General features: G+C 34.2%; 6 protein-coding genes across 9 annotated transcripts; 3 read left to right on the top strand and 3 right to left on the bottom strand.

Moving 5' to 3' along the window:
* The first annotated feature begins 336 nt into the window (after positions 1-336).
* On the top strand, positions 337-2,752 carry LOC8278472 (transcription factor MYB20). Its single transcript, XM_002514967.3, has 3 exons — positions 337-1,452; positions 1,546-1,675; positions 1,764-2,752. Exons 1-3 carry the CDS (start codon positions 1,320-1,322, stop codon positions 2,245-2,247), a joined length of 747 nt encoding a protein of 248 aa, XP_002515013.2. The 5' UTR covers positions 337-1,319; the 3' UTR covers positions 2,248-2,752.
* A 142-nt stretch (positions 2,753-2,894) lies between these two features.
* Positions 2,895-4,186, top strand: LOC8278473 (small heat shock protein, chloroplastic). The gene is made up of 2 exons (XM_015716669.3): positions 2,895-3,331; positions 3,481-4,186. The coding sequence occupies exons 1-2, from the start codon at positions 3,076-3,078 to the stop codon at positions 3,990-3,992; spliced, it is 768 nt and encodes a 255-aa protein (XP_015572155.2). The 5' UTR covers positions 2,895-3,075; the 3' UTR covers positions 3,993-4,186.
* A 1,800-nt stretch (positions 4,187-5,986) lies between these two features.
* On the top strand, positions 5,987-10,120 carry LOC8278474 (protein WVD2-like 7). Of its 2 annotated transcripts, XM_015716764.2 has the most exons (9): positions 5,987-6,718; positions 6,941-7,111; positions 7,522-8,109; positions 8,181-8,495; positions 8,622-8,683; positions 8,757-8,831; positions 9,163-9,265; positions 9,360-9,431; positions 9,526-10,120. In XM_015716764.2, the coding sequence occupies exons 2-9, from the start codon at positions 7,001-7,003 to the stop codon at positions 9,739-9,741; spliced, it is 1,542 nt and encodes a 513-aa protein (XP_015572250.1). In that variant the 5' UTR covers positions 5,987-6,718; positions 6,941-7,000; the 3' UTR covers positions 9,742-10,120. The 2 variants fall into 2 exon arrangements, with proteins under 2 accessions (XP_015572250.1, XP_002515015.2); XM_002514969.4 differs by lacking the exon at positions 6,941-7,111 and having other exon boundaries at positions 5,991-6,718.
* Positions 10,121-10,279: 159 nt separating this feature from the next.
* LOC8278475 (two-component response regulator ARR11) lies at positions 10,280-14,860 on the bottom strand. Its single transcript, XM_002514970.4, has 5 exons — positions 14,328-14,860; positions 12,550-12,702; positions 12,044-12,427; positions 11,784-11,860; positions 10,280-11,656 (listed from the first exon to the last, which is right to left on the bottom strand). The coding sequence occupies exons 1-5, from the start codon at positions 14,455-14,457 to the stop codon at positions 10,643-10,645; spliced, it is 1,758 nt and encodes a 585-aa protein (XP_002515016.2). The 5' UTR covers positions 14,458-14,860; the 3' UTR covers positions 10,280-10,642.
* A 4,651-nt stretch (positions 14,861-19,511) lies between these two features.
* Positions 19,512-26,259, bottom strand: LOC8278477 (two-component response regulator ORR26). Of its 3 annotated transcripts, XM_048377251.1 has the most exons (8): positions 25,425-26,259; positions 24,534-24,683; positions 24,090-24,425; positions 23,866-23,942; positions 21,362-23,742; positions 21,072-21,273; positions 20,834-20,986; positions 19,512-20,743 (listed from the first exon to the last, which is right to left on the bottom strand). In XM_048377251.1, exons 1-5 carry the CDS (start codon positions 25,552-25,554, stop codon positions 23,176-23,178), a joined length of 1,260 nt encoding a protein of 419 aa, XP_048233208.1. In that variant the 5' UTR covers positions 25,555-26,259; the 3' UTR covers positions 19,512-20,743; positions 20,834-20,986; positions 21,072-21,273; positions 21,362-23,175. The 3 variants fall into 3 exon arrangements, with proteins under 3 accessions (XP_048233208.1, XP_048233209.1, XP_015572151.3); XM_048377252.1 differs by lacking the exon at positions 21,072-21,273 and having other exon boundaries at positions 22,125-23,742; XM_015716665.3 differs by lacking the exons at positions 20,834-20,986; positions 21,072-21,273 and having other exon boundaries at positions 22,125-23,742.
* On the bottom strand, positions 20,019-22,251 carry LOC8278476 (two-component response regulator ORR26). Its single transcript, XM_048376959.1, has 5 exons — positions 22,125-22,251; positions 21,193-21,273; positions 21,072-21,098; positions 20,885-20,986; positions 20,019-20,764 (listed from the first exon to the last, which is right to left on the bottom strand). The coding sequence occupies exons 1-5, from the start codon at positions 22,249-22,251 to the stop codon at positions 20,019-20,021; spliced, it is 1,083 nt and encodes a 360-aa protein (XP_048232916.1).
* Positions 26,260-26,335: the final 76 nt, after the last annotated feature.

The following is a 26,335-nucleotide window of genomic DNA, read 5'->3' as shown; positions in this document are numbered from 1 at the left end:
TATCTATTAAATTAAATTAAATATTAAACTGGCTAAATAATTAAAATTTAAAAACATAAATATAAATTTAGCTTATATCTTAAATATTTGATATCTCATTAAACATAATATCGCTTTATTATTAAAAATTATTTCTTAAAAAAAAAAAAGACAGCAACGATATTCAAACTAGCTGCTCGAGGTGTCACGTCATCATTATTTTTAAATTTTTAGTCAACTGCTGCGATCATATTTTCAATAAATAATTATATAAAGATAATAATATTTGAATAATATATATGTTTTTAAAAAAAAAATAAAAATTTCCATGACTGAGATTTTCAATTGAATCCATACAAAACAACAAACAGCTTTTGAAGTGTCAACTCTTCGAATTACGAAATATTAATACGAATTTTTTCTTAGAAAAAAAAGATATATTCACATGGATTACCAAAATCTTTTTAAACATAAGTTTGATATATAAAATCACAAATATTAAATTTAATAACGTGGTGGTATGTCTCTATCAATTGCTTATATTTATGACTATACAGAGATATAGATTGAATCCTTCAACACCAAGATATCGAGCATATTTGCAGTATCAATTTTTATTAATACCATGAGTTTAGAAAAAAGTTTAAATTTTCTTGAAGTTGATATCAATGAACTGTACTGGTGTTTTTCAATCCAAACGTTTTTAAGAAGATGAGAAAAAGAAAAGGAAAGAAAGAAACCCATGAAGGAACTCAATGTGTAAGGGAATTATATGTAACCCAATTTAAGGAAGTAAGAAAAAGGAAATGTTGATTATGGAAAGCATGATGGGTGAAACAGAAATGAAAATGATAGTGAATAGAAAATTAAAAGAGTGGAAGACATGGCTCTCAAATCAAGTATAAATAATAAAAGAAAGAGTTGCATCCCTTAGATGAAGCTGGCCAAAGCAAAAGCAGACCATGGAATCTTGTTATTTATTCCTATATATTAATCTTCTTTCTTTATCAGAAAATTCAACTACGACAATGACTCACGTCTTTTTCCCTTCTTTTTCTTCAATTGATCAGGATATGCTGATTATTCTATTGATTAGTTGTTAATTAAGCTTTGATCTTGTGGTAGCTAATCATTAGTTTCTCCATTCTTTTATCCAAGCTATGAACTGGCAAACTCGGAATCTTCACTTGACTTTAATAGCTTATAATAAGCTTTCTTGGAGCCTCCATTAGTTTCCTTTCTAATGATCAAACTCTCTCTTTCTGTTCTTGGATTAATTCCTTTTCTTTTCTTTTTTTCTGGGTCATAAAGAAAGAAAGTAAAGTTTTGGGTGTGTGCAAATGGGAAGACAGCCTTGTTGTGATAAGGTTGGATTGAAGAGAGGTCCATGGACTATTGAAGAAGATCATAAGCTCATGAATTTCATCCTCAACAATGGGATTCAGTGCTGGCGACTGGTTCCGAAACTTGCAGGTACAGTTTTAGAAGCAAAGATCCTTAAAAGAACAATGCTTTTGTTTATTGGCATTTGATGTTGTGCTGAGTCAAATTGTGTTGTTTGTATAGGGTTATTAAGATGTGGAAAGAGCTGCAGATTGAGATGGATGAATTACCTGAGACCTGATTTGAAGAGAGGAGCACTAACAGAAGCTGAAGAAGATCAAATCATCGAACTCCATTCGCGTTTGGGAAACAAGTATTAAAGATCCTGACATACAAATATATAAAGATTAATTATACCATTATTTAAAACCCTGATAACACATTGCTTTATTATTATGCAGGTGGTCAAAGATTGCTGCACATTTTCCAGGCAGAACAGATAATGAGATTAAAAACCATTGGAATACAAGAATCAAGAAGAAACTAAAGACTCTGGGTGTAGACCCTCAAACCCACAATCGTATTGAAAAAGTTCAGGATTTTGATAGAGAAGAAGTTAGGCTGCAGAATGAAGAATCCCCCAAGGAAGCTGAACCAAGCAATGTAGATTTGAAAATTCAGGATAACAAGACAGAAACTGGAAAAGATCATTGTTGTTTGTCAGGAAACTTACAGAGAAGTGGAACTTGGAGCAAAGACCTGGATGCAGGATCCGTGTTGACCCCACATACCGATAAATCAGAATCATTTTCTTCAAGAATGGATGAATCTTTCCCGCAAGATGATCTTCAACAGCATTGGATTGATAACATGGATTATTTACTGTCATGGGATGGTTTCAGCAGTAATTTGGATGAGATATTTCCTTTTGACAGTCACCAATAACATTATATGGATTCTTAAATCTCTCTTTATTTCCTTTTTCTTCTTATTGTTGCTGTTATTATTAGTGGAACGTTACATGTAATACCAATTGCTTATTAATGAGGGACAATGTAAAAGTGTCAATAAGTATAAGAAAAATTATGGACATGGACATCGTTTTATTTTTATTTTTATACTGGAGGCAACACTGAAATTTGAGCCAGTAATTTCACATTCAAGCAACATTGGCTGCTAATCTTTTCTTCTTTTATTTTCCCTTTTAAAGAATGTCAAGAGGTGAGCTTGTCGCAACTGGTAAAATTGTTTCTTTGACTCCTTGTAGGTTATGAGTTTAACAGAAACAACCTGTTTTGCCAAAAAATACAAGGAAAAAGCTGCATAAAATATGCATACACCCTCTCCTGTCTCCGCCCAAGCTTGGAAATAATTTTATGCACTACAGAGATGAATACCCACCGCTATACCACATGGCAGAACTCTAATAAGCTAGCGATTTTAGCCAAAACAATGCAGGGCCAACGGGCCAAGTCCAAAAAAAGTTGGCCCAATTGGGTCAACATCAAGAACAGAAGCAAGCGGATACAAAGGACACTTATCCAGTACTTGTTCGATAGTGAGAAACCTCATCCGAGCAAGATTGATTTCTGGAGATTTCCAGAAACACCAAGACCATGATCCCCTTCCCACCTCTCTTCACAGAATGACCTCTCCAGAAATGTCCATGCTTCTGCTTAAATATCACCAATTCCGTTCTCTTATGCATCACCCATCATATCCTTGTTACAGCTTTCAAAAGAGTTCGTCAAAGGTTCCTTCTTTATACCAAATATGTACCAAGCTCTTTCAAATTTGAGCTTCTCTCTCCCTTTATCATCAAAAAGCACCTTTACTAGATCAGGAAACCTTCATTTATTGAAAACAAAGGATGTAGGCTTCAATTTCACTCCCAAGAAGAACAGTGTCATCAAGGCCATGGCAGCATCAGAGAGCAGAGACAATCTTGATCACCTGCAGAGAGTCAATGGCAAGCAGCATCAACAACAGGCTCAACCCAAGAAAAGAGTGGCTCGTGTTGCACCAGTAGGTAAGTAACCAGTACCCATTAATCATTTCTATAATTAAGCACTAAAATTTCGGTCGAAGAGCTTTTTGGCTTTGTGTTTCTGCATCATTACAAAAGGAAAGTTAACTTCGAAAACTTGCTTATAACTTTCTGTTTTCTTGAATTTATAGGGTTGTGGGACAGGTTTCCGACAGCAAGAACAGTTCAGCAGATGATGGAAACAATGGAAAGAATGATGGATGACCCATTTACATACTCTAGCAGCTGGCCAACTCCAGCTGCACCAATTGAAGGAAGTGGATATGGAAGAGGAAGGACGCCATGGGAGATAAAAGAAGGAGAAAATGAATACAAAATGAGGTTTGACATGCCTGGAATGACCAAAGAAGATGTTAAGGTGTGGGTTGAGGAGAAGATGTTGGTTGTGAAAGCAGAGAAACTGCCAAAGCAGAAAGTGAACGAAGAACGAAATGGAGAAGATCAAAAAGCAAAAGCAGAAGCAGAAGAAGAAGAAGAAGAAGAGTGGTCTGCTAAGAGCTATGGAAGGTACAGTAGTAGAATTGCGTTGCCTGAGAATATTCAATTTGAGAAGATAAAAGCTGAGGTTAAAGATGGTGTCTTGTATATTACCATACCTAAAGCTAGTAGCTTTGCCAAGATTCTTGATATCAATGTTCAATGATCAATTGTAGAAACTCCCTTTTTTCCTTTTCCTTTTTGAATTTTGGGTTCCAAGTTTTCTTTATGTCTCTGTTGGTTAGTGCAAGTGTTTTTGGGTGTAAAAGAGAAATTAGTTCTTCAGTATGAGCCTATAAATAAATTGTAAATCTGTTCTTTTGTATTGGTATTCTAATGTAATCCTAGGCAATTATTATATCTGTGTACCCATAAGGTTGTTTCCCTTATTCATCCAATATAACCAACAACAATAGAAGTTTAATATTTTCATCTGCAAATCAAATTCTAGCGCTGCTTTAGTCTTCTATCAATTGACATTGATTTCTATAAGGAACTTTATGAAGCTGGAATGATGAAATTATCTTTCGCAACAAGTGAACTTTGAGCACAAGCAATTACATGTCCTGCAGTAAAACGACAGGACGTTGAAAAGTGAGAAGGCCATGTCATTTAAACTTGAAAAAAATGGAACTATCCAAGTGATGGACAGAGAGTGGGTTCTCCCCTTTTCTTCTTGTCCTTAAATTTCTTTATTAAAAGTGAGATAAGGTAAAGATGTTTTGACAAGAATCCTGTTATCGTTGCAACTCTAGTGTGAAAGACAAAAGCCAAAAATGGTTGTATGTATGTAGAATTGTTATGATCAATCAATTGAGAGGGGTCTCTCTAAATCAACAAATAAAGGATGTTTGGTACAAAAGAAAAATATTGTAGTTGTGTATGTTGAAGGCTTACCAACTATTGTACTATGATTATATCACATATCATTCTCATCTATCACGCACAAATCTAATTACGTAATTCAGAATTCAAATCGAAAAATGTTCTTATTATTAAATTATATTTAGCGTATTAGTAATTTATTATTTACTTATTTTAAAAAAGATATATATCCGATTAAATTTTTATAAATTTCTATTATTAACCGATTAATTCGAAACTAATGAACACCCCTCCACGAGGGTCCAAATCACTCAAAGAATTGAACAGCGATATGTGATGAGTGAGGAAGTTGGAACTTCCCCAGCTCTTTACGCCAAAGGCATTGGAGGAGAAGAAGGTTCTAGGGAGCAGTGCTTACAGGGAAGAGGGGACACTTATTAGTCTAAGCTGATTTGTGTGAAAAATGCTACAAGTGTACGAAAACTTGTTCACGAATCCCATTATGCACCAATAACTCTCACGTGTTTTTGGACAGAAAATTAAATTATGTTATTTATTTCTATATTCTTTTTAATATCATTTTATTACAACCACTGAGGAGATATATTTTACTATTTGTTAAAATTCAATTTCAGAATGTATTATTTATTTAATTTGTATGGTATTGGAAAAAATTATAATTTATAATGTTTTTTATTTTATATGTAAATTAATTGATGATTAATATATATTTAATAATTTTAAATAATAAAATATCATATAATTTTAATACGTGAAATATTTATATGTATATCTCACGATCAGTATTCGTGATATACATATCTCGCATAAGTAAATTAGTAAAAAAAATTTTGGTTAGATGATATTATTCTAGAATTAACATTTCTTCAATTTGCATTCATATTTTAGAAGTTCTTGAATTGATTGTTTAATTGGTTTTTTTTAAGAGAATTTAAAAAAAAAAACGCTTTTGTCACTTATTTCAATTTTATTTTTTTGTTTAATTTAAAAGAAAGATTTTTGAGATAATTATAGAACAGTAGAATCATAACTTAAAATTCTTTTAAAAGATTAGTATATTTTGTACAAATTAACACAAAATGTTAAGTAAAAAGTGACAATTAATTATTTTCTTAATGTGATTAATGTTTGAGGAAGGAGCCATTAAGATCAGGCTTGACTCATGAATGTGTGTCATAAATATAATAATTGCAGACAACAAAGCCGTTGCTAAATCGCTATTACAGTACAAGATTTTTGTCTGCCTTTTTCTTCCTGTGTTTCAAAATTCAAATTAATGGTGGACCTTTCCATAATTATATTATCAGCTAATTTAATAAAACTCTATTTCATCGTAGATTCTCTCAATCTCTAAGCAGCCAACCCTAATTCAAGCTTAACATATATTACTTCCACTTTCCCATACAAATCCAAATCAAGAAAAGGAAAAAGAAAAAACTAGACGTTAGAGAGAAACTTTAACCCACATGGGACCCAAATCTCCCCACCACAAAAACAATTCGAGAATTCAGATCCCATCATTTCAATCGATTTCTCTTTGCAGAAAAACAAAAGATTCATTTCGCTTATAAGAGAAAAATCAGTGTCCAAGAGGAGTATACATTAGAATTTGGAAAATAAATAAATAAAATAAAAAGACTTCTCTTTTTAGGGCAAACAATACACCCACATATAAAAATATTGTTCCTTTTCTCTACAAATCTTTGGTGGTCACTTCTTTAAACAGCCGTAAAACTCGGTTGGTTTCTCTGTTTTTCTTGCTTGGGCATGTAACGAGTTGGACCTGTTTGAGCCTTGTTCAAATTTTAAAGTGAAAGAGTGAGTGAGTGATTGAGTGACAGCCATTGAATAGGAGTGAGTGATTGAGTGACAGCCATTGAATAGGTTTTGTTACGTATATAGAATTAGAAGCATCAAATTAAAGGGTTTATACAGGAAGAAGAGAAGACAGAAGGGTTTTGCAAAGAGAAGAGTGAAATGGGAGAACCAACTTGCCTTATGAGATCATTTTCTCATCCATCTAATGCTTCTCGTGAAGCCAAAGAAGTTAGTTCATGAAAACTTTGCTTCTTATATATTTATTTGCTCGTGTTTAATTAATGGGTATCTCGTCTATTTTGAGTGATCTTTAATGGGTCTTGGTTTTATTTTTATTATTTGATTTCTATGGTCTGTTTGGTTATTGAGATTTCTTGGACATGTATAAACGTTATTGTGGTTGAAATGGGCAAATGAAATTTTGATTGATATTTTCCTTCTCTTGCATAGGGGCCAAACTGAGTGTGAATCCGTTCTTGGATGGATGCTCATTAACATGAATTCTTGATTATGCTTAATGATTTCATATCCAAGGTCAAAGAAGTTAATTTAAATGAGTTTCTTTTATCTTCTTTCAATGTTTTCCGAGAAACAGAACAGGGAGTTTCAAACGTTGTACAGGTGTTTCTCTCTCTTCTCTTTTTCTTCTTTTGGTCCCTCATATGTTACCTTACATGCTGTTTTTATTTAGTCCCCTCCGTTCTGGTTTTCATATTGTTGGACTTGTCGGATGGATATGGATGATTAAGTTTCTCTTTTTCGACACCTTTGGCTTATTTTAGATGATTGGATTTCTTACCTTCATTAGCTTTCTTTGAGTTTCTTTAACTTACCATTAATTAATACCTTGAAGATTTTAGCGATTAGAAAGTAAATGTGGGGTTTCTGGTTATAGCAGCATTGGAGGCGTACTCACTGATTCAGAAAAGTATACAATTTCGGAGCTGTTTGTTTATTGTTTTCTGAAATTCGGTAATCTTCTGAATTGCATTAACATCTAATACAACCTTGGAAACATGTTTGGATTACAGGGTGACCCTCTTCGAGCACTAACAGAATCAATATCCTTTGGGAGATTTATGTCAGAATCTTTAGCCTGGGAAAAATGGTCAACCTTCTCTCACAACAGATACTTAGAAGAAGTTGAGCAGTTTTCCAAGCCAGGTTCTGTTGCTCAGAAGAAAGCTTATTTTGAAGCTCATTATAAGAAGAGAGCTGCCATGAAAGCAGCAGCCTCGCTTGAGCAAGCAAATAATGTAGTTAGTACTATCCCAGAAGTAGAAACTGCATCTAATCTGGCGGAGGTAGATGCTGCGGACAAAACTCAGAATGATTCACCTATGGATTCGATATCAGCCGAAGCAACAAATACTGCTGCCCTTGATAAGCAACAGGAGAAAGATTCCCTGAAGCTACCTCATTCTGCTGATGCAAATTCATTTTATACAGACGATGGAAAGGATAGTTCACAAATTGCAATTGTGGAAAGTGCTGAAGTGGCAATACAAGAAACTGTTGAGCTGGAGAACCTTACTCAGGTGGAAAATTCAAAGCAGCTTGATAATGCTAATGACTTTGACAAGATTGTGGCTTCAGCAGAAGAGAAAATGTCTAATAAGGTAAATTATTTACCTTATTTCTTGTTTTTCCACGTATCATGCTAACTCCATTTCTTTACCATTTCAATCAGAATGCTGCTGAACAGAAGAATTCGGCACTACCAAGTAATAAAAGACAAATGAATTTGTCATCAAAATTATCAAATCAGGGTAGAGCTTCCAAACTCCCAAAGTCTTCTACCAAGCAGCCCAGTTCCGCACAGCTGAAAGGTGCAACAAATGTTCATCCAAACAGTAAGAAGTCCTTAGGAGACATGATTGACAGAAAGAGATTAGCTCCAAAATCTGTTCATATGTCAATCAATTTGGCTCCTCGCTCTGGAGAAACCAGTAAAAGTTCTGCCAGAATGTCGAAAGAGAGTTCAACAACACCAAAAAATCCAAGGGTATTTCCATTTTGCAGAGCTTTATGTTTCTCTGTTGCCTTGTGTAAAACGCAACATATATACTCCCGAGTCTTCTGGAAATATGTCTTTTAGTACACCTTGATGAGTTGCCTTTCTTAACTGCAGGCATCTGTTTTTGGGATATCAAAGCTTCTTTCTTCAATAAACCGGTCATCAGAAGAGAAAAGGTACTTTTTGCCCCATTAAAGATGCATCAGTAGGCCCGTTTCTTTCACTGACAGTTACAATTTATTCTTACAGAACCCGGTCATTTCTCAATAAGTCAGTTTCTGGCGGAACAATAGCAGGCGGGATATTGCAGGCCCTCTCTGGGGAGTAAGAACTTCGCTTCCTAACTTTCAAGATGGTTCATATTCATGGAGACCTTAAATATTTCCTTAAATTGATCAAACAATAGACACATGCTCATTTTTCCAAAAATTTCTTACCAGCTAAATGCTATACTTGCCAAAATATAATATTATGCATATACCTTGGACATTATAAAAAGTAGCTTCCATGTCAGGAAATTGCTTGCTCATTTCAACAGTTTTTCATGCATTCCTTTTCCTGATTTTACTGCCTTTCTTGGAGCTTGCATGATTAGCAAACATTATAGAAGAGAACCATAGCTTATATGATCTAAATGATTCAAACCTAATGGCAGCCGCACAAAGTCTTCAAGTTCAAATGGAAGCAAAGAACGATCGTCAATTATATCCTCACCCTTTAGCTTTAGGAGTGAAGAAAGGGCCGCAAAACGTAAAGAGGCAAGATTGGAAAACGATAATTTTTTTTTTTCATTTTCTCCTTGTACCTATACTATGCCCTTAATATATTTTTTTTTTCCATCTGCTATGCCAGTTCTTTCAGAAGCTTGAAGAGAAGAACAGTGCAAAGGAGGTAGAAAAGACACGTGTGCAAGTTAAATCTAAGGTTGCTATTATATAGCCTACTGTAATGCTGATATATTAGTGGGAGTGGAGTTACCTCTCTGTGCATTTTAATTTAGATTTATCATCTATTGCAGGTTCCTTTGACACGACCTCGATCACCAAAGCTGGGAAGAAAGCCTTCGTCCAATGTGGTACAGGAAACAAGCTTTCCACTTCCTAGGCAGCCTTCAGCACATGCTGCAAGCTCCAAGCGTATTGTATCCAAAGGTAATCAAAGCATAACTCGTTCAGTCACTTTGCTACCAAAGAAGAAAGCACATGAGAATGCTTCTCCAAATATCCAGCATTGAGCTCCCATAGAGAGGGCATTTCAAGGAAGCATCCAATTGGATATTCTGTCGAAGTGATTGACCCAGCTAGTGATTGTGCAGATATTCTTTTGTAATTACACACTACAGAGCAGAAAATAATCCTGTAATGGCAGTGGGATTCAGGTTAGAGGAAAATTAGCTAAGAGTAAGTGTTTGTTGTTGAGAACTGCTTTCAGCATCCAGCAAAATGTCATACTGGTCCTTTATCTGTCATAATATGGGTACCTAGGAAGGTAAGCAGTTTTGGAGATATAATAGAATGTATTACTTTTGTATTAAAGGTTGGTTACATGGCTGCATGTAAAAGGGGATATGCTGTTATGCAATTTTGAATGATTATTGCTACATAATTTGACTATGCTCTTGAGCCAAAAAATACTGGTATAATACTTCACATTATATGACTCTGTTTTATGTTTTATACCATGTCTTATACAGTATGTGACATCGTTTTCCAGGATTAGTTTTCTGGAGCCAGGAAATGCATCAAGAAAAACCGAGTGCAGTACCATTCAACTTAAAAGCTAGAAAAACATTTTCAGGGAGATGATATATTCAACTTCCAGCGGCTTACATACAAAATTTTCAGGGAATTATGAGAGTTACTACGAGCGTCCATATGCACACCCCCTTTTAACCATACATACATATACAACACTAATAATGTAGGTAGCATGTTAGAGAAACCTGAAGAAGCAAAAACTTATTATGCTTAGCGTTTGTGGCTACCCCTGTTATACATGTTTCAGCATCTGAGGCCATGGCTGATGGGCAAAACAATGTCCCAATTCACAGAATTGAAAGACGGCTCTATGGATTGGTCATTCAAAATAAATAGGAAATGGTGAAGTTCCACAAAAGGTGGAGCAATGGAGCAAGGTCATGCAATAAACAAACCTTGTTCCACTAAGGAATATTCTGTAAGGTCATAGAGGAGAGTACTGTCACAGTCAAACCTGACTGCGTCATACAAGTGTGTTGGAACATCAGCAATGAGCCCGGGGTCATAATTCTCTGGAAGCTCAATGTTTTGGCGTCCAACATTCATGGCATAATAATCACCTTGAAACCAGCAGACTTGAAAGTCATCATCCAAAGGCGACATTCCCCAATTTACACTTTTTTGTGCAGATTCCACGTCCGATATGCAATTCGGGTTGAATCCCTGGTTTTTTATGGTCGATGTGCTAGTGCAATTGGGCTCAAAAACTTGGTTATTGGGCACAAAGGTCTTTGTTTGAATATGGCTAGAGTCAATTGCACCCCCTGTTGAAGTTACATGGCTAGCATTCTGCTTGCTCTCATACAAGGGCTTAATTTTAGGACCATCTATATCTCTTTCAGTTATAGATGAACCAGAAATGACAGGTGGCACTGGCTGCGGGTAATCAGCTTGAATGTGCTGCTGTTGACCAGGCAATTGAAGCTTATTGAACCCATCATCTAATTGAAGAGGCTTAGGTTCTTGTTTCATTTGTATCTGTGGAATCTCACACCAAGAGTACTGTGTTGGAAAGCTTGAACCAATTGCTCCAAAGTTTACTTCTGATGCTGTAGATATAAAAGAGTGGCCAAATTCCACCTGTGAACTCCTGGACTTGCGAGTTTCAGGAATATCCACAGTTAAAGCTCTTCTGCTTTCTGCAGCATTCTTTAAAACAATGCCTTTTTTCTCACTCTCATGGTTTCTAGGCTCTGTATTCTGGACAAATAAGCTATTACCAGAAAATCCGTAGTTGCCATTAGAAACATCTTTCTGCTGCATGTTGATTGAGTTTTGAGTACCAAAACTACCAGCAGATTCTCCCAAAGAAGACTCTGATTGCTTAATCCCACCAATAGAAGTTTTCGAGTCATTTTCCTTTTGTAATCTACTCAAATAGAGACGGTATTTCTGCACAAGTGAAAACCTTTACAATGAGAATCTCCATACTGCTTAAAGATCAAAAGATCTTAGAGAATTTGGATGTAAACTGAGAGAACAATGCGAGTGTCCTTTCAATTATTTTGTCACAAAATACCTGCAAATGGCTTGCAACATTTTCTCTTGTCAACCATGGCACATTCATCAAGTCCAGTATTTTCTTTGGGCCAACTTCTGCAAAACAGATGCGCATGTCATGGCTTCATCAAGCAAAAAGATGTAGGCTGTGTCATTGAAAACATCATATATGACGAAGATATGTTAACACATTTTTCATATAATATATGCAGATCCAGAGTCTTCATGATAGTGATCCAATGACCAGACTTTTGAAATCAGAGATATAATGATACTTACTATCAGGCCCTATCTGATTCACGGCTTTGACAAATTTTTGGTGAAGATCTACAGACCAAACTACTCTAGCTTTCTTTGTGGTTGAACTCTCTCCATCTTTGTCATCATGCTTGTTTTCAATATCTTTTCTTTTCTTGACTGATGTCAGATCTTCTCCACAAAATAAGTAGCCATCATCAGAGTGATCTGATCCAATTCTAGCCATTTGTATACTTTCCATTCCTTCCAAAATCTCAATGTCTCTAACTTCATGTATCTTCTTTCTGAAAACATGCTGCCATATATTTCTGAGTTCTTTCATTCTTATTGGCTTAAGGAGATAATCGCACGCTCCGTGCTGAACACCTTTCATTACCCGACTTGTTTCTCCATCAACAGACATCACTGTGGAGTGATACAAATAGATTTTGTCAGAAGCATGCTTACAATCATATCACATAGAGAACTAAGAAACGATTTGGCCTTCAAGATCAAAGTCCAAATGCTAAACTAGGCAAAGAACATACTGATGACTGGCAGATCCATCTCCAATCCAACATGCTCTAGAAGCTTAAAACCATCCATATCAGGCATGTTCACATCACTGATCACAATGTCATATCCATCTTTCCTCTCACGAAGCAGGTACAGAGCATCTCTTGCTAACCCACAGGTGGTCACTGAACAACACAAGTATCAAGGAATATTGTTAAACAAGCGATTCTTTTACCATTGAAGGTTGTTATTACTACAAGGACAGAATAATGTAGAATGCCTGCTCTGGAGCTTATGCACCAGGGCTGTTCTAAGCAGTGTTACATGCATGAATCACAGTTTCAAGAATCCAAGAGTCCTATCATTATGGATGCTAATATTCATAGAACTAAATCAACGAGCTCACTGAAATACTTTATCATTCTTCAAACAGATTTTTATTAAAAATCATAACGATCCTTTCTTAAAGGGAAATAGTTTTTCTACATTCGATTAATATAACTGCATGATGGCCTAAAAAAGTGTACAGCCTCTTATAGACTTGATTTTGCTCAAGCATGACTGTCTAAGAACACAACTTAGTGGCCTCTACCAAAAACATGAGCTAATCTTGAAGTGAACATGGTGTAGAAGTTGTGTAAAGCTGAAGCCCGAACCTTCATCATCTTATTAGCTGATAATTCTCAAATCTAAATGAATCGTGTAATTTAGGGACTTTCGATGTTTTTCTAATCGAGCCTTGCAACCTTTTTTCAATCAAGTACTTGAGCTGCATCTAGTTCAATCGGACCAAAGAAAGCATATCATCCAAATCAAATGTCGTACTAGACCAATTCACCCAATTATAACTTCTTTTGTAATAATCCTTCTGATACAACTTTATTGGCTGCAGAAGAAACATGGATGCCTTCTAATAGAGGGCAAAGTTATATAAGATAGATCAACACTACTTATGGCAAGAGTTTTCAAATAAGGAATTTATAAGGCTTCGTGGGAAAAATTATCTCATAGTTGAATCCCTCGTAATCTTCAAGACTCTTAAGCAAATGTTTCAAGATATTTGCTGCTCCAATTGTTTATTTCAGATTTGAAACAATCTCTTAACCTTATGGTCAAGCTTAATAATCAAAATTTCCGCCCCAACAAGCTCTCAGAAAACTAATTCCAGATACATTCATGTGAAGTAAATAAAAAAAAATTATGTCACAAGCTTTTGGTATGATTATCTTCAAACACTTGCAAAGCACATCAAATACAAGCTCTAGTCTGATTCATCCAAGCCTCTATTTCAAAGGATATTAGACGAAAATTTGCTCAGGCATTGACAATTTCTCCTAGTCTGATGGGATAATCAACAGTAAGTGACTGTTTTCATTGATGATGGTGCTTTTATCAACAAAACCAATAAATTAAATTCTCAGCCAATACCAAAAAAATAATCCCACAAAAAATCTACACAAACACTACAAAAACAACACAAATAGCATTCTTGAACTAGATTAGCATGACATTCACCTACATGCTTAAACAAGAAATACATACAATTTCTGGTGAAATAAAAAGCAAAAATGTAAGCTTCCAATGCAGTTTCACCAAGAAAACAAGCTATCTTAAAGAGCCCATGTAGTAAAGCACCAAAATAGAAACAAAAAGCGAGCATAACCACTACAGAGCATCAAAGGAACCAAAAAAAACATAAGCCATAATAACTGTTTTCAGTGAAAAGAAGAAATCTTGATTGCTTGTTTTGATCGAGTGTTAAGCAGCAAAAAAGAAAAGTAACAAACAGAGGTAGAGAACAAAAGAAAACCTTCATAAGAGCACTTTTTGAGCATTTTTTCAAGAATTTTTAACCAAGTAGGATCATCATCAACAACAAGAACACGAAGACCAGCAGGAAAAGCATCACTTCGAGGTGAAGAAAAACCATTCTCCATCATCAGATTCTTCAAGAATCAAGAAGCACAAACACAAAAAGAGCAGTGCAGTGCAGTGTGTTATAGTGTAATCAGGAGATAAAAAGAAGAAGAAAGAGAACAGAGAGAGACAAAGAAGAAGTGAAAAAGGGTATTAAAATGAAGAGAATGTTATGGGGTTTTTAATTTGGTTTGGGTCTGGGTTTTAGTTAAGAAAGACCGAGAAAGTGAAAGAAAATAAATTATGCAAAGAAAGAAAGAAAGAATATTTGGCGCCGGCTAGCAAAACATGTGTGCCTCTAAGCAGCTAGCTACTGCTGTATACTGTACTTTCTTTTCTTCCTCTTCTTCTTCTTTACTTTTTTGCTTTTACCGTCACCACGGAATACCTGGTTACCCTTTCGGTCTGCCTTTTTGTTTGTGCTTGCTTAGATACTTAGATACTGATAAATCTTAATTTTCTTTTTTGAAAAATTACTTGATATTGATATTTGGATATGATCAAAATTAGTAAAAATAAAGTGATCAAGTTACTGTTGTTTTTGCAGCTTAAAAGCATAACTTGTTTTGGATGGAGCCTTCAAGATAATGACACATCCGACACTTCTTTTTATCTCATTACATAAAAGTCAGCAAACTCAATTCACTATTACCCATGGTAAAAAATAAAAATTCACTGTTACCCTTCAACTCTAATTGCTAACATTATGATTGCATACTTGATTAAATTTGCAAGATCAAAGAATAAATATGATCTTATAATCATACAACATTTGAAGGAGTTTAAAAATTTTAAAATTATTTGTACGTTGAGAATAGGGGTAGTGAACTATTTAGGTTCGGCTAGATAGAAAAATCATTTGAAATAGTTTATTAAGTTAATTAAGCTGAATGTGAGGTTAATACATTTATATCGAGCTCGAGCTTGACAAAATTTGATCATTAACTTGCGAACTTGCTATTTTATTGGCTTGCGATAATGTTAGTGAGCTCGAGCTTCAACTCGATTTGTTTATGAAGCTCGTGATTTAATTAGTAAGCAGTTTATGAACTCATTAATAGGCTATTATTAATTTGAATTTGAATGCTAATTAACTTTATTTTTAATATATAATATATGATAATAATAATAAATAGTAAAAATTATTAACGAGCTTAAACAATTTTAATTATTTGAACATTTTATGAATTTGTGAACAAATTCTAGCTTAAATATGAAAGTTTGGATTCAGCTCGAACTTTTATGGTATTAAATTCAGCTAGATTTGATCACAAAATCCTAGTTAAAGGAGATTTTAATTTAATAATGTTGATTTACCATTTATCATTCTCGAATAGAATAAAATTATATAAAAACATTACTTTACTTCTTAATTTTGACATCTATTTACTTCATACAACCTTATCTTTGTTTTTGTCAAACATAATATTCGTGTGCATCCCTTGATGCAATAGCAAGCTCCAACTCCAATCTCCATGAGAGATTTTGTTCATGGCAGAAGATATCATATTCCTTAGGGTTGTAACTTTAGCAATTTTATGCTTGGCTACATTGATAGAAGTAGTAGCATTAAGAGTTGGGGACCCTGAAGATGTATCAGTCTATCTTTAAAATAACAATGAAATTCAATTGTTGAGAGTTATTTATTTGACATGATATGATATGTTGGTCAATACATAATAATGCACAAGTTGTTTGCTCCACTCTAAAAATGAAAATTTGGAATGAATTAAAATGATATCCTGTCATCAAGTGAACAAATATAAAAAGCATTGAAAAAAAATAAATAGCAACTTTTGTTGTATATGGTGTCATGGGTTGCATTGCACTTTAAAGTGGAAAAGAGAAAAACAATAGAAAGGAAGCCTCCATGTTCTTTTGTTGTATTCTCTCTTTTAATGGTAATATGGAACATATGTCTTGACAAACCAGAGTACATGGATTCAACAAGTAGACCAAAAGACAAGACAAGATTTTATTCTTTTCTTCTTGAATTCTTTTTTTTTTTTTTTTTTTTTTGAGCATTGCATGAATTGTACATCTCTTTTATTTTTATAATTAAAGGTTTGAACATTTTCTTCTGCCTTTCTATTGTAATGGACCACAATGTACTCTTCCAAGTCAATATTTCTAGTCCTATTCTCAAAGACTTTTAGATTTCAAAATCTCTAATTGCTTAGCCATTTGATGCTGACAAATTGCAATAGGGAAGGAAGTGATTTGTTATTTTGTCTATATTATTTATTAATAAATTAAAATCACCGGATATCTCTCGACACTTCATATTTTCTTTAACTTATTAATCGTAAATTTATTCGGACATCGAATATTATTCCCCTATAATGGAAAATATTTTCACAACTATTAATCCAAAAAAAGAATTATACAAAAAATAAAGCATCTTAAAATCAAGGAATTGATAAGAGACCAAAACAAAGAAACACCAGTAATCATTTTCATATGGTGATGGAGGAGACTTTCTCTAGAAGACATACTAGGTCTCCTATTTCTCATATTGAATAATATATTGGAATTTGATATAAAATGATGAGATATTCCAGATTTGATCTCAATAAATTGTGAATTTTATATATTAATCTAAAAGAAATATACAAAACAAATATAATTGTTATGAAATTGAAAAACTGACACTTGCCTCTAAATTGTATGAGTTGCACAAATTAATTATACCTTTTCATTTTTGAGTTGTTCACTTTAGAATGAAAATGAATCACAAATGGCATTATGTTAAAAGTTTTTGTTTTTATCTTACTCTACATCCAGGTGTTAGACAACTGCTACTACCCCAACTTTCTAAAAATTTCTGAGAATGAATTTTATTTTTTTTTTTCAAAAAAAGAACTCATAAATTAATAATAGTGGAAGAATGGAAAGCCTTTTAGATTCTCAATTATTCCCCTTAATTTAAACCATCTTTATGTACTTGAAAGCTAGATTAAGGTTCTTGATTAACTTAAATATTTTCAGACAATGCCCCACTCAAAAGTCTCATCAAATTCTCTCCCATATGGACAAGTGTTTGGCCCCATAAATAAAGCTTCACACATACAATTCCAATTGCTAATTGACAAACATCCTTAATTCACCATCTTTTATCAAGTGGGAAAATAACTGATAATTTTTGCTGTCTAAGTTTTATTGGTGCATGATTTCCTCTGTTTTTATTTAATGGAGCTTCAAGAAAAAAGAAATCTTTGAGTTTAAGAAGTGGATTCTAATTAATCAATCAATCTTAATGATCCTGAACTCATGTTCTTACATACTTTCTTCTTTTTTTTTTTTTAGTAATGATGATGAATTGTATAGTACTTACCATGAAAGGACATTTTTGTTTAAGTGGGTTCTTTTGCAAAAAAAGAAACCCAAAATATTACATTTGAACTATATCAAAGTAATTATTGTTTTAAAAATTTCACTCTCAAAATACCTAAATAATTTGATGAGATTTGGGTTCTAACATTTATGCTTAAAGTAAAAAAAAAAAAAAAAATCAATGAAGTTATATAAGATTTGTACTAAAATATATTAGTTATGATTAAAAAGTTAAGTATTATTATGCTCTTATTGTAGTTGCCATGAAAAATTATAATATGGGTGATGGTTAGAGTTGTTTAATATTGTTTCATGGTCTTAATTTAATTAATCAATGTGTGATGTGTCATTGTTTAGGAACATATTGGATACTTGTTGCACTTACAATTAGGCCTCTGAGCAAATGACAAGCAAGCTCATGATCTAAGCACTCAAACGTAAAAAGAATTCTCCAAAAAAAAAAAAAAACAACATTTAGAAACCACCCCCATCTTGTCATGTTTTTTCATCATTGGTGATAGAATGCTAAATCAATCCATTCAAGTGCTTCGAATGTGAAAGAAATGGGAGATTACTTCATTAACTAGTAAGTGCTAATTAATCTTTGTCGTTGATTGAGGCCATGATAACCAAAAGAAAGATGTGAGGTCACCATAGTGCCATTTGCTCCAAATTTAGGTGCTGATAAGGTGGCATCTTCTTAAATGAACACCATTTTTTATATAGTTTTTAGAAAGAAAAAAAATAAAAGATAAAAGTTCTTGCACCAATTATTGATCATTTAAGTTCTTCACCAACTAGAGGAAGTTTCCTACCCTTTCTTCTAATCCACTTAATAATTTTCACATTCAAATGTAAAAACATTATGAATTTAATTAAGTACTTCTTGGAACAAATTAGTGGATCTCTAACCCTTCCTTATCCTTGAAACACTAGACTTGATTGTGGGTGTAATTTGTTTGCTAATTATTTGAGTTCAATTAGTTGATGATTTGATATTGTTAATTGAGGTTTTTTTCACCTATCAAGTATAATAATAAAAGGGTTTAAAGGTATCCTTTTAGAGAGTGGGGTAGGAGAAGAAAGGATCCCAAAAAAATTAAAAATAAAAATAAAACACCTCAATGGCTCTAAAAGGAAAATGCCCACTAACAAAAACAACTTTATGTCAAAGAGAATTATTTTACAATGAAGGAGAGGATGAGCATGATTAGTGACTAACAAATTGAAAGGATGAACTCCATGCAACTTCTCTTAAGTGGAATGTTGCTTTTCATTAATTAATTAAAAGTTATATAAAAGAATATATATAGCTCTTTCTCTCTCCCTCTCCTTAATGCTCTCATATGATGCTTCAGGTGCTAATTGATCTTTACCTGCTTATTCTTTTCTTTTTTCTTTTTTACTTTATGGTTTTCATTTTCATTTTTTTTCACTATTTCTTCTATTGGGTAGGATTATTCTGAATAATATTAGCATTGGCCAGGTCGTTCTTGGAATATGCCAATTGCCAAAGTTTAGGCTTTGCCTCAGTTAATGGGGTATCCAGCATGAACTTTGGTGTCTAGTTTTTCTTTATTCAATTATGCACATTTTTCATTGTGGAGTTTCAGATGAGTGATTTTTTCATTAGAAAACAGCCTCTTGTTGTCCATGATGCCATAAGTGTGCACGCATATTATTGTGTGTCATACAACCATTTGGAAATAAGATCAAGGCAATGATAGTAATAGTACATTTGTAATTCAGAAATACCCTTTGATTCTCATTGAACTTCAGAGGTTTATGTCCCTTTCCCATAAAGAAAATGCTCATATAACTTCCTAGGTAGAAGGAGGTTATTGATAATGCAAGGGAAAAGATGGGCCTCAGGCATAATGTCATAGTTGCTGGTAAGCCATCCTGTAACAGATATCAGGGTTTGCACAGTTGGCCCAATTCAGTGTTGAGATGATGTCCTGACTTCCTGATAAGCAGGGAAAACAAGAGGACAAAGAAACAATATGAATAAGAGTATCAGAGGGGGAGAGAGAGTTTCAGGTTCCATAATATACAGTATAGATTTCATAATGTCTTGGCCTAAATAGACTGTAATTCAAATTCTTGACGACATAAGAAGCAGGGCAGTATCTCTGTCATGTAATCCTATAAGAATGAGTGTTTTCCGATCCTCATTCTGGGAAATTAGCCCCTATTTATTTCCATATGATTGGTCTTGACTCCATTATTACACAATGTTTGTTATCATCAATCAATAATCAGGTTTTGATCTGAACAGGAAAGTTGAATCAAATGCTGTAGAGTTTGCTCCTGATCCTGAAGATGTGGAAGAATGACTATATTGAGTTTGTGAACTTTTGGACTCTGAAGGATCAGAAAAATCAGACTTTTTGGAGTATGCTACAGGAGTTGAAGAAATTTCCTCTTCACCATCATAGCTCGTAGATTCCATATTGCGGAGGAGACTTGTGCTATTGCCTGAAAACCCACAGGTACCATTTGGAAGCGCTATGTACTCCCAGTTGCATGAGTACTGAGTACCAATGCTCGCAGTAGAGTCTCTTGAAGCTGAATCCGAACATTTTATCCCATTTTCCTTAGAATCAGGTCCTATCTGATTTACAGCTTTGTCAAATTTCTGATGGAAAATAACTGCAGATTTCTTTGTAGAAAAATTACCACCAGGGCCTTTGTCGTCATGTTTATTTTGTACTTCTTTTCCTATCTTCACTGAAGTTAAATTTTCTCCACAAAGCAAATGCCCACCATTGGACTTGTCTAATCCATTTATAGCCATTTGAACTTGTATTGTTCCTTCTATACTTTCAATGTCTATTTCCTTTTGTATCTTCCTTCTGAATACATGCTGACATATATTTCGAAGTTCTTTCATTCGTATTGGCTTAAGAAGATATTCACATGCTCCAAGCTGAATACCTCTCATTACCCGACTTCTTTCTCCGTCAACAGATATCACTGTGAAGCGATATAAATGCTCTGTCAGAAGCATGCTTCCGATAAATAATAGATGCAAAAAAACTAAGAAATTCAGGCAAAGAAACTGACAAATGACAGGAAGATCTATCTCCCTTCTGATATGCTATAGAAGCATAATACCATCCATGCCAGGCATGATCACATCACTAATAACAATGTCATATCCATATCTATTCTCGCGAAGCAAGGCCAGAACATCTCTTGCTGAACAACAGGTGGTCACTGAACAAAACAAATGCATGCAAAGAGGAAATGTCAAAGAGCAGATAATCTATTACACTAAGGAAGCATGTGGTGTTAAACTGACCAATTTCTGATGCACCACAACTTGAATCTATAAAAAGATTAGCCAGTACACAATCCAAGAGTCCTATTAGTTGTATGGAGTTATGGAATCCCCTAACTTGCGTTTCTTCCTGTCCAAGTACTCGAGTCTTTTTGAAATGCATCAATCCAGTTCAAGAACTCATAATTATCCTTTATAAATCTCAGCAAATCAGTAATTGTTCCTGATGTCACCACAAGCGAAATGTAAAAACAGTCTAAGTTTTTAGCGGGAGTTCAAGAAATAGTGTTTAAAGATTGTAATAGCATTACCTTTACTGTTGTTTTATGTGGGTATTTCTAGGAGTAATGTCAGTCATGTCCATGTCCATATTCGTCGCGTGTTCCAGTTTTATAGAGGTAGGGCCTTGTGGTCGCAAGGGTCTCCCGTTTTATGTCCATTGAATCAGTTCCAGATTTATTGATAAAAGCGAGTTTCTAACTCGCCTGGTGATTCACCTTTAGAACGACTCACCTTAGACGAGTCTCTATCAGTTTTTTTAATTTAACTTTCTGGGTTGGTGAAGAAACTTGAATGTGCCTTCTAATGAGACAAGGCTCACCTTGTTATAATCATTGCTATGTGTCCAATACGGGAACGTAATTCATTTTAGTGTTTCAGAAGTGTAACGTAGAGTTGAACAAAATAAATTTTGAGCTTAAAAAACACTTTTCGACCAAGATTTGAAGCTATTATGAACAACCCATGTAAAACAACTGGAATTTGATTTATAGAATAGTTAAATCCAACTGATTCATGTCGGCTGAGCGTAAATATCAACATCTAATCAAATTCATAAAACAGAAAATAAACCGTAAAAGAATTTTCTGTGTCAGAGTCCAGTTTTCTTGAGCTTAGCATCAGATGGAGATGAAACGTGACCAGCAGCCACAATATAGGTAACAGAAAATAAGCCATAAAATTAAGTAAAGAAAAAGATACGGACAAGCAAGCTTTCTGACAGAGTGATAAGCAATAAGAGTTATAAGAAACAAGAACAAGAACAGCACAGAACAGAAGTATAAAGCAAGTAACCTTCACAAGAGCACCGCTTGAGCATTCTCTCAAGGATGCTCAACCAGGTGGGATCATCATCCACAACAACAACTCGTAAACCAGCAGGAAAAGCATCGGTTCGAGTGTTAGAGGGAACCTTCTCCATAATAAGCGGTGAGATTCAAGAATACGCACGCAGAAATGCAACAGGAATGGACTGCGTTAAACTTTGGAAAAAGAAAGAAAGAAAGAAAGTGCAAAGAAAATCGGTGCTAGGTGGCGCCCAATTTACGTCTCAGTTAATCAGCTCCAATCTTTTTCTTCTTAATTAAACTTTAATTTAAAAAAGAATTAGAACCTTAATTTGGACCAAAATAGACTCTTTATTGGTTTTAATTTATGGAAAAAGAAACCAAAGTAACCTACTTTTGTTTTTTTTTTTTTTTTTTGTCTTACTTTGGTTTATTTTTTAAATTGCTTTTTTTTACTTTGGTTTATTTTTTAAATTGCTATCAAAATATCACATCTTTATCTTTTATTAAAATATATAATATTAATAAACGTTAATATGATATAATTAATAATCAATACAGTGTTAGTTGATTCGATAGTCTGTAAATGAAATAATAATTAATCTCTTCTATGGGTGTGTCATTAGAAGAAACGACCGTACTTGATGGAATACGATACAGCCTTGTCCTGTCTCGTGTTTTGAGTCACTGAAACTCCTGGCTTCCAAGGTTTTTGAGGAAACAAAACAAAACAATTGTGTCTTGATTTTTGTTCGGACATTTTGATTTTTCTCAAGTATTCTTTCATATAAACACTTAAAAATGGAAAATTGGAGCAAGTTAAGCGTTTATGACCATCAAAATTAATTTGCATATTTTTGTTTTTGCCGGAGTTTCTTTTCAGAAATTGAAATGAGAAATTAGAATTAGTAAATGCATATAAAATTCAGTCTGTTGAACCTCAAGTTGAACAAAAATTAAAACCCAATTCTTGATACTATTTTCTGGGTGTGCAGAATTCGTCCAAATCCACTAGCAAAGACAGGGTCACTGCTTTAATGAGCAAGAAAACTTTCCTGTCATTTTGGGTCTTCATCCATATAATCCTCTTCATCATTCTTATGCTCCTCTTCATCATCCCTTGATTTTCCAAACAGGAAAGTAGAATCAAATGCTGCAAATCTTACTTCTGATTCTGAAGAACGACTAAATCCAGTCTGTGAAGTCCTGGAGTTCCAAGGATCAGGATCATCAACAGTTGTAGAAGTCCAGGGTTCTGCCAGAGGCAGTGAAACAATTCTCTCTTGATCTTTTATCAAAGGCATTGAGACAATCTCCTCTTCATCTGTTTCATAGCTTCTATTTTCCACATTGTGAAGAATCAAGTCATTACCAGTAAATCCAGAGCTACCACCACCACCGTTAGAAGCATAGTTTTGCCGGATGTTGCACGAGTACCCTGTGCTAATACTTCTAGGGGAGTCTCTAGAAGGGGAAACTGAGAAATTTATAAAGTTAGAAGCAATTTTGTTCAGATAAACACAAGCAATTCTCAGGCCAATTTGCTTCTTCAACACACTCGAATATAAGCCAGCAAATTTTAGGTCCTTTTCAGTCTGCAATCTACTCAAATAAAGGCGGTACTTCTGCAAAAGGTAAAAAAAGAAAAGAAAAAAAAGCCTTTGTAAAGATGAGCGTTAGTAAAAAATGAAAGAAAATATTGAGGCCAATGTGAAATAAAGATGTCGGTATTGTTAATCAATGAATACCTGCAAGTGCCCTGCAACATTTTCTCTCGTCAACCATGGCACGTTCATCCTGTCAAGAATTTTCTTTGGACCAATCTCTGCCAAACAGACATGATTTCATTCCTTAAATACATTAAAAAGCTGGAAACCATATAATCGAAGCCACATAAAATGCAAGTAGATGCCGATGGAGTTTTTGTACATAAATCATTCCTTGACTAAACGAAGGTTTGAACAAAACTTACTATCAAATCCAATCTGATGAACAGCTTTTACAAATTTCTGATGAAGATCTACAGTCCAAACCAATCTGGCCATCTTTGCGGAAGAAATATCAGCTTTCTGATCAGCATATTTTCTTTTCTTGACTGAAGCCAGATCTTCTCCACGAAGCAAGGGCCCATCACAGGCCTGATCTGATCCAAGAATTTCACATTCTCTTACCTCATGTATTCTTTTTCTGAATACATTCTGCCATATATTCCTAAGTTCTTTCATGCGTATTGGCTTAAGAAGATAATCACATGCTCCATGCCGAACACCTTTCTGCAATGCACTTGCATCTCCATCAACAGACATCACTGCAGAGTGGCATAATCCATTTTGTTATGAAGCATGCCTCCAGTATATACAAGATCAAACAAGTAAGAAAAGGTTTGATATTCAAGATGAAATGACCAAGAACTGACTAATGACAGGACAATCCATCTTCAGACCAATGTGCTCTAGAAGCCTAAAACCATCCATGTCAGACGTAGTCACATCACAAATTACAATGTCATATTCATCTTTCCTTCCACGAAGCATATTCAGAGCATCTCTTGAACCACAGGTGGCCACTGCACAACACAAAAGCATTTCAAATCCAAAATCTCAAAAGTAATGGGGTTTAGGAAGCTGAAACTATTGTAAGAGAAATAGAAGACATCTATTATAATGCAATTCTTTTACCAGAAAAGGTTATTTTACAAAAACATGAACTTAAAGAAAAATGTTGAGAATCTTCAGGTATGGTGGTGTGCCAGAGATGGAGCTTGTGCACCAGAGATGTTCTAAGCAGTATTACATGCATTAATCTCAGTTTCAAGAATCCAAGAGAGATGTTCTAAGCAGTATTACATGCATTAATCTCAGTTTCAAGAATCCAAGGGTCCTATCATCGAATATACTTCAAGCAAATCAAGGATTCCAAAGTTTACTGCAATGTTCTCAATATAGTGTGCTAATAAGTGATCAAAACCGTGATTTCATTTAACAAATCCATAGATTACTAAATTCTAAGCTAAAAAAAAATTGTTTATACTGCAAAAACAACAAAATCAATGCAAAATATCTCCAATTCCTGCAGTTTCATGTTACCTTACATGCTCAAAAAGAAGCTCAGAATTCTTAATGGAACACGAAGCAGCTTTTCACCAAGAAAAGGAGATATGTAATAAAGAGAACATATTGTTGTAAGATACTAAAGAGTAGTTAGAAATCAAGACATAAAATACAAGAAAAGAAAATAAAGCAAGCATGACCGAATGTTAAGCAATAATAAATTGAGAACTTTAACAGAGCTAATGAACATTTATAACCTTGGTAAGAGCACTTCTTCAGCATTTTTTCAAGGATTCTGGACCAGGTGGGATCATTATCGACAACTAGAACACGAAGACCAGCAGGAAAATCATTGTTTAGAGGTGAAGAGAAACCATGGATCATCATGTCTGGTTAGACCCAAGAATCACGAAACAGAACTAGAAGGAGAGTTAAAATTTGATGAATCGATTGATCAATACTTCAATAGCTAAAATTCTATTAGTCAAGAGTCATGAAACAACCACCACGCAAAATCGCTTAAGTGGGAATGTTACTTTAATTTGTTTAATCAAAAGTTAAAGGTTCATCTTTACCTGCTTAATTATTATTTATAACTTTATGGATTTATTTTTCACCATTTCTTTTTGAAAGAAGGTGCTGGCTAGCAGGTCATTTTGTTCTTGGAAACTACCAAATTCTAGGTTATTTTTATCATAAAAAGGATGGCCTCAATCAATTGCCAAATGAAAGTTACTGTTTTTGGGGCCTCCAAGTACTTCAGGAAACTAGTGTCAGATATTTATTCCACTGCAGTAACTTGTCTCGGCACAATCCCGTCATTGTACCTGATTTTGCTTGCCTTAACACTCCTAGAAAACTCTATTCTTAAAGGTACAGTGAAGTGCAACTTAATGAATTTAATGAAGCTAAACGCATCAAGATTAACATGAAACCTTAAACTTTTGCTTGCAGTTAATGGAATTACTAAAAAGTTCATTATTTAGCAAGGTAAACACAGAAGCATCATACGTGGCTCCTAATTACATGCTGATCTCAACTAATTAACTTACTGTTGCTAAATGTTGTAAGCAAAGTCAATAATAGATTGCTGTAGCTTAGAGAGCACTTTAAATTTTTCCAATTGTTATGTTACAGTTAAATGCAGCCATTGCTTCACTATTGGGAC

Source organism: Ricinus communis, chromosome 7 (assembly GCF_019578655.1).
Source record: "Ricinus communis isolate WT05 ecotype wild-type chromosome 7, ASM1957865v1, whole genome shotgun sequence".
Classification (NCBI taxonomy): domain Eukaryota; kingdom Viridiplantae; phylum Streptophyta; class Magnoliopsida; order Malpighiales; family Euphorbiaceae; genus Ricinus; species Ricinus communis.
This window is presented reverse-complemented; position numbering and strand designations above follow the sequence as displayed.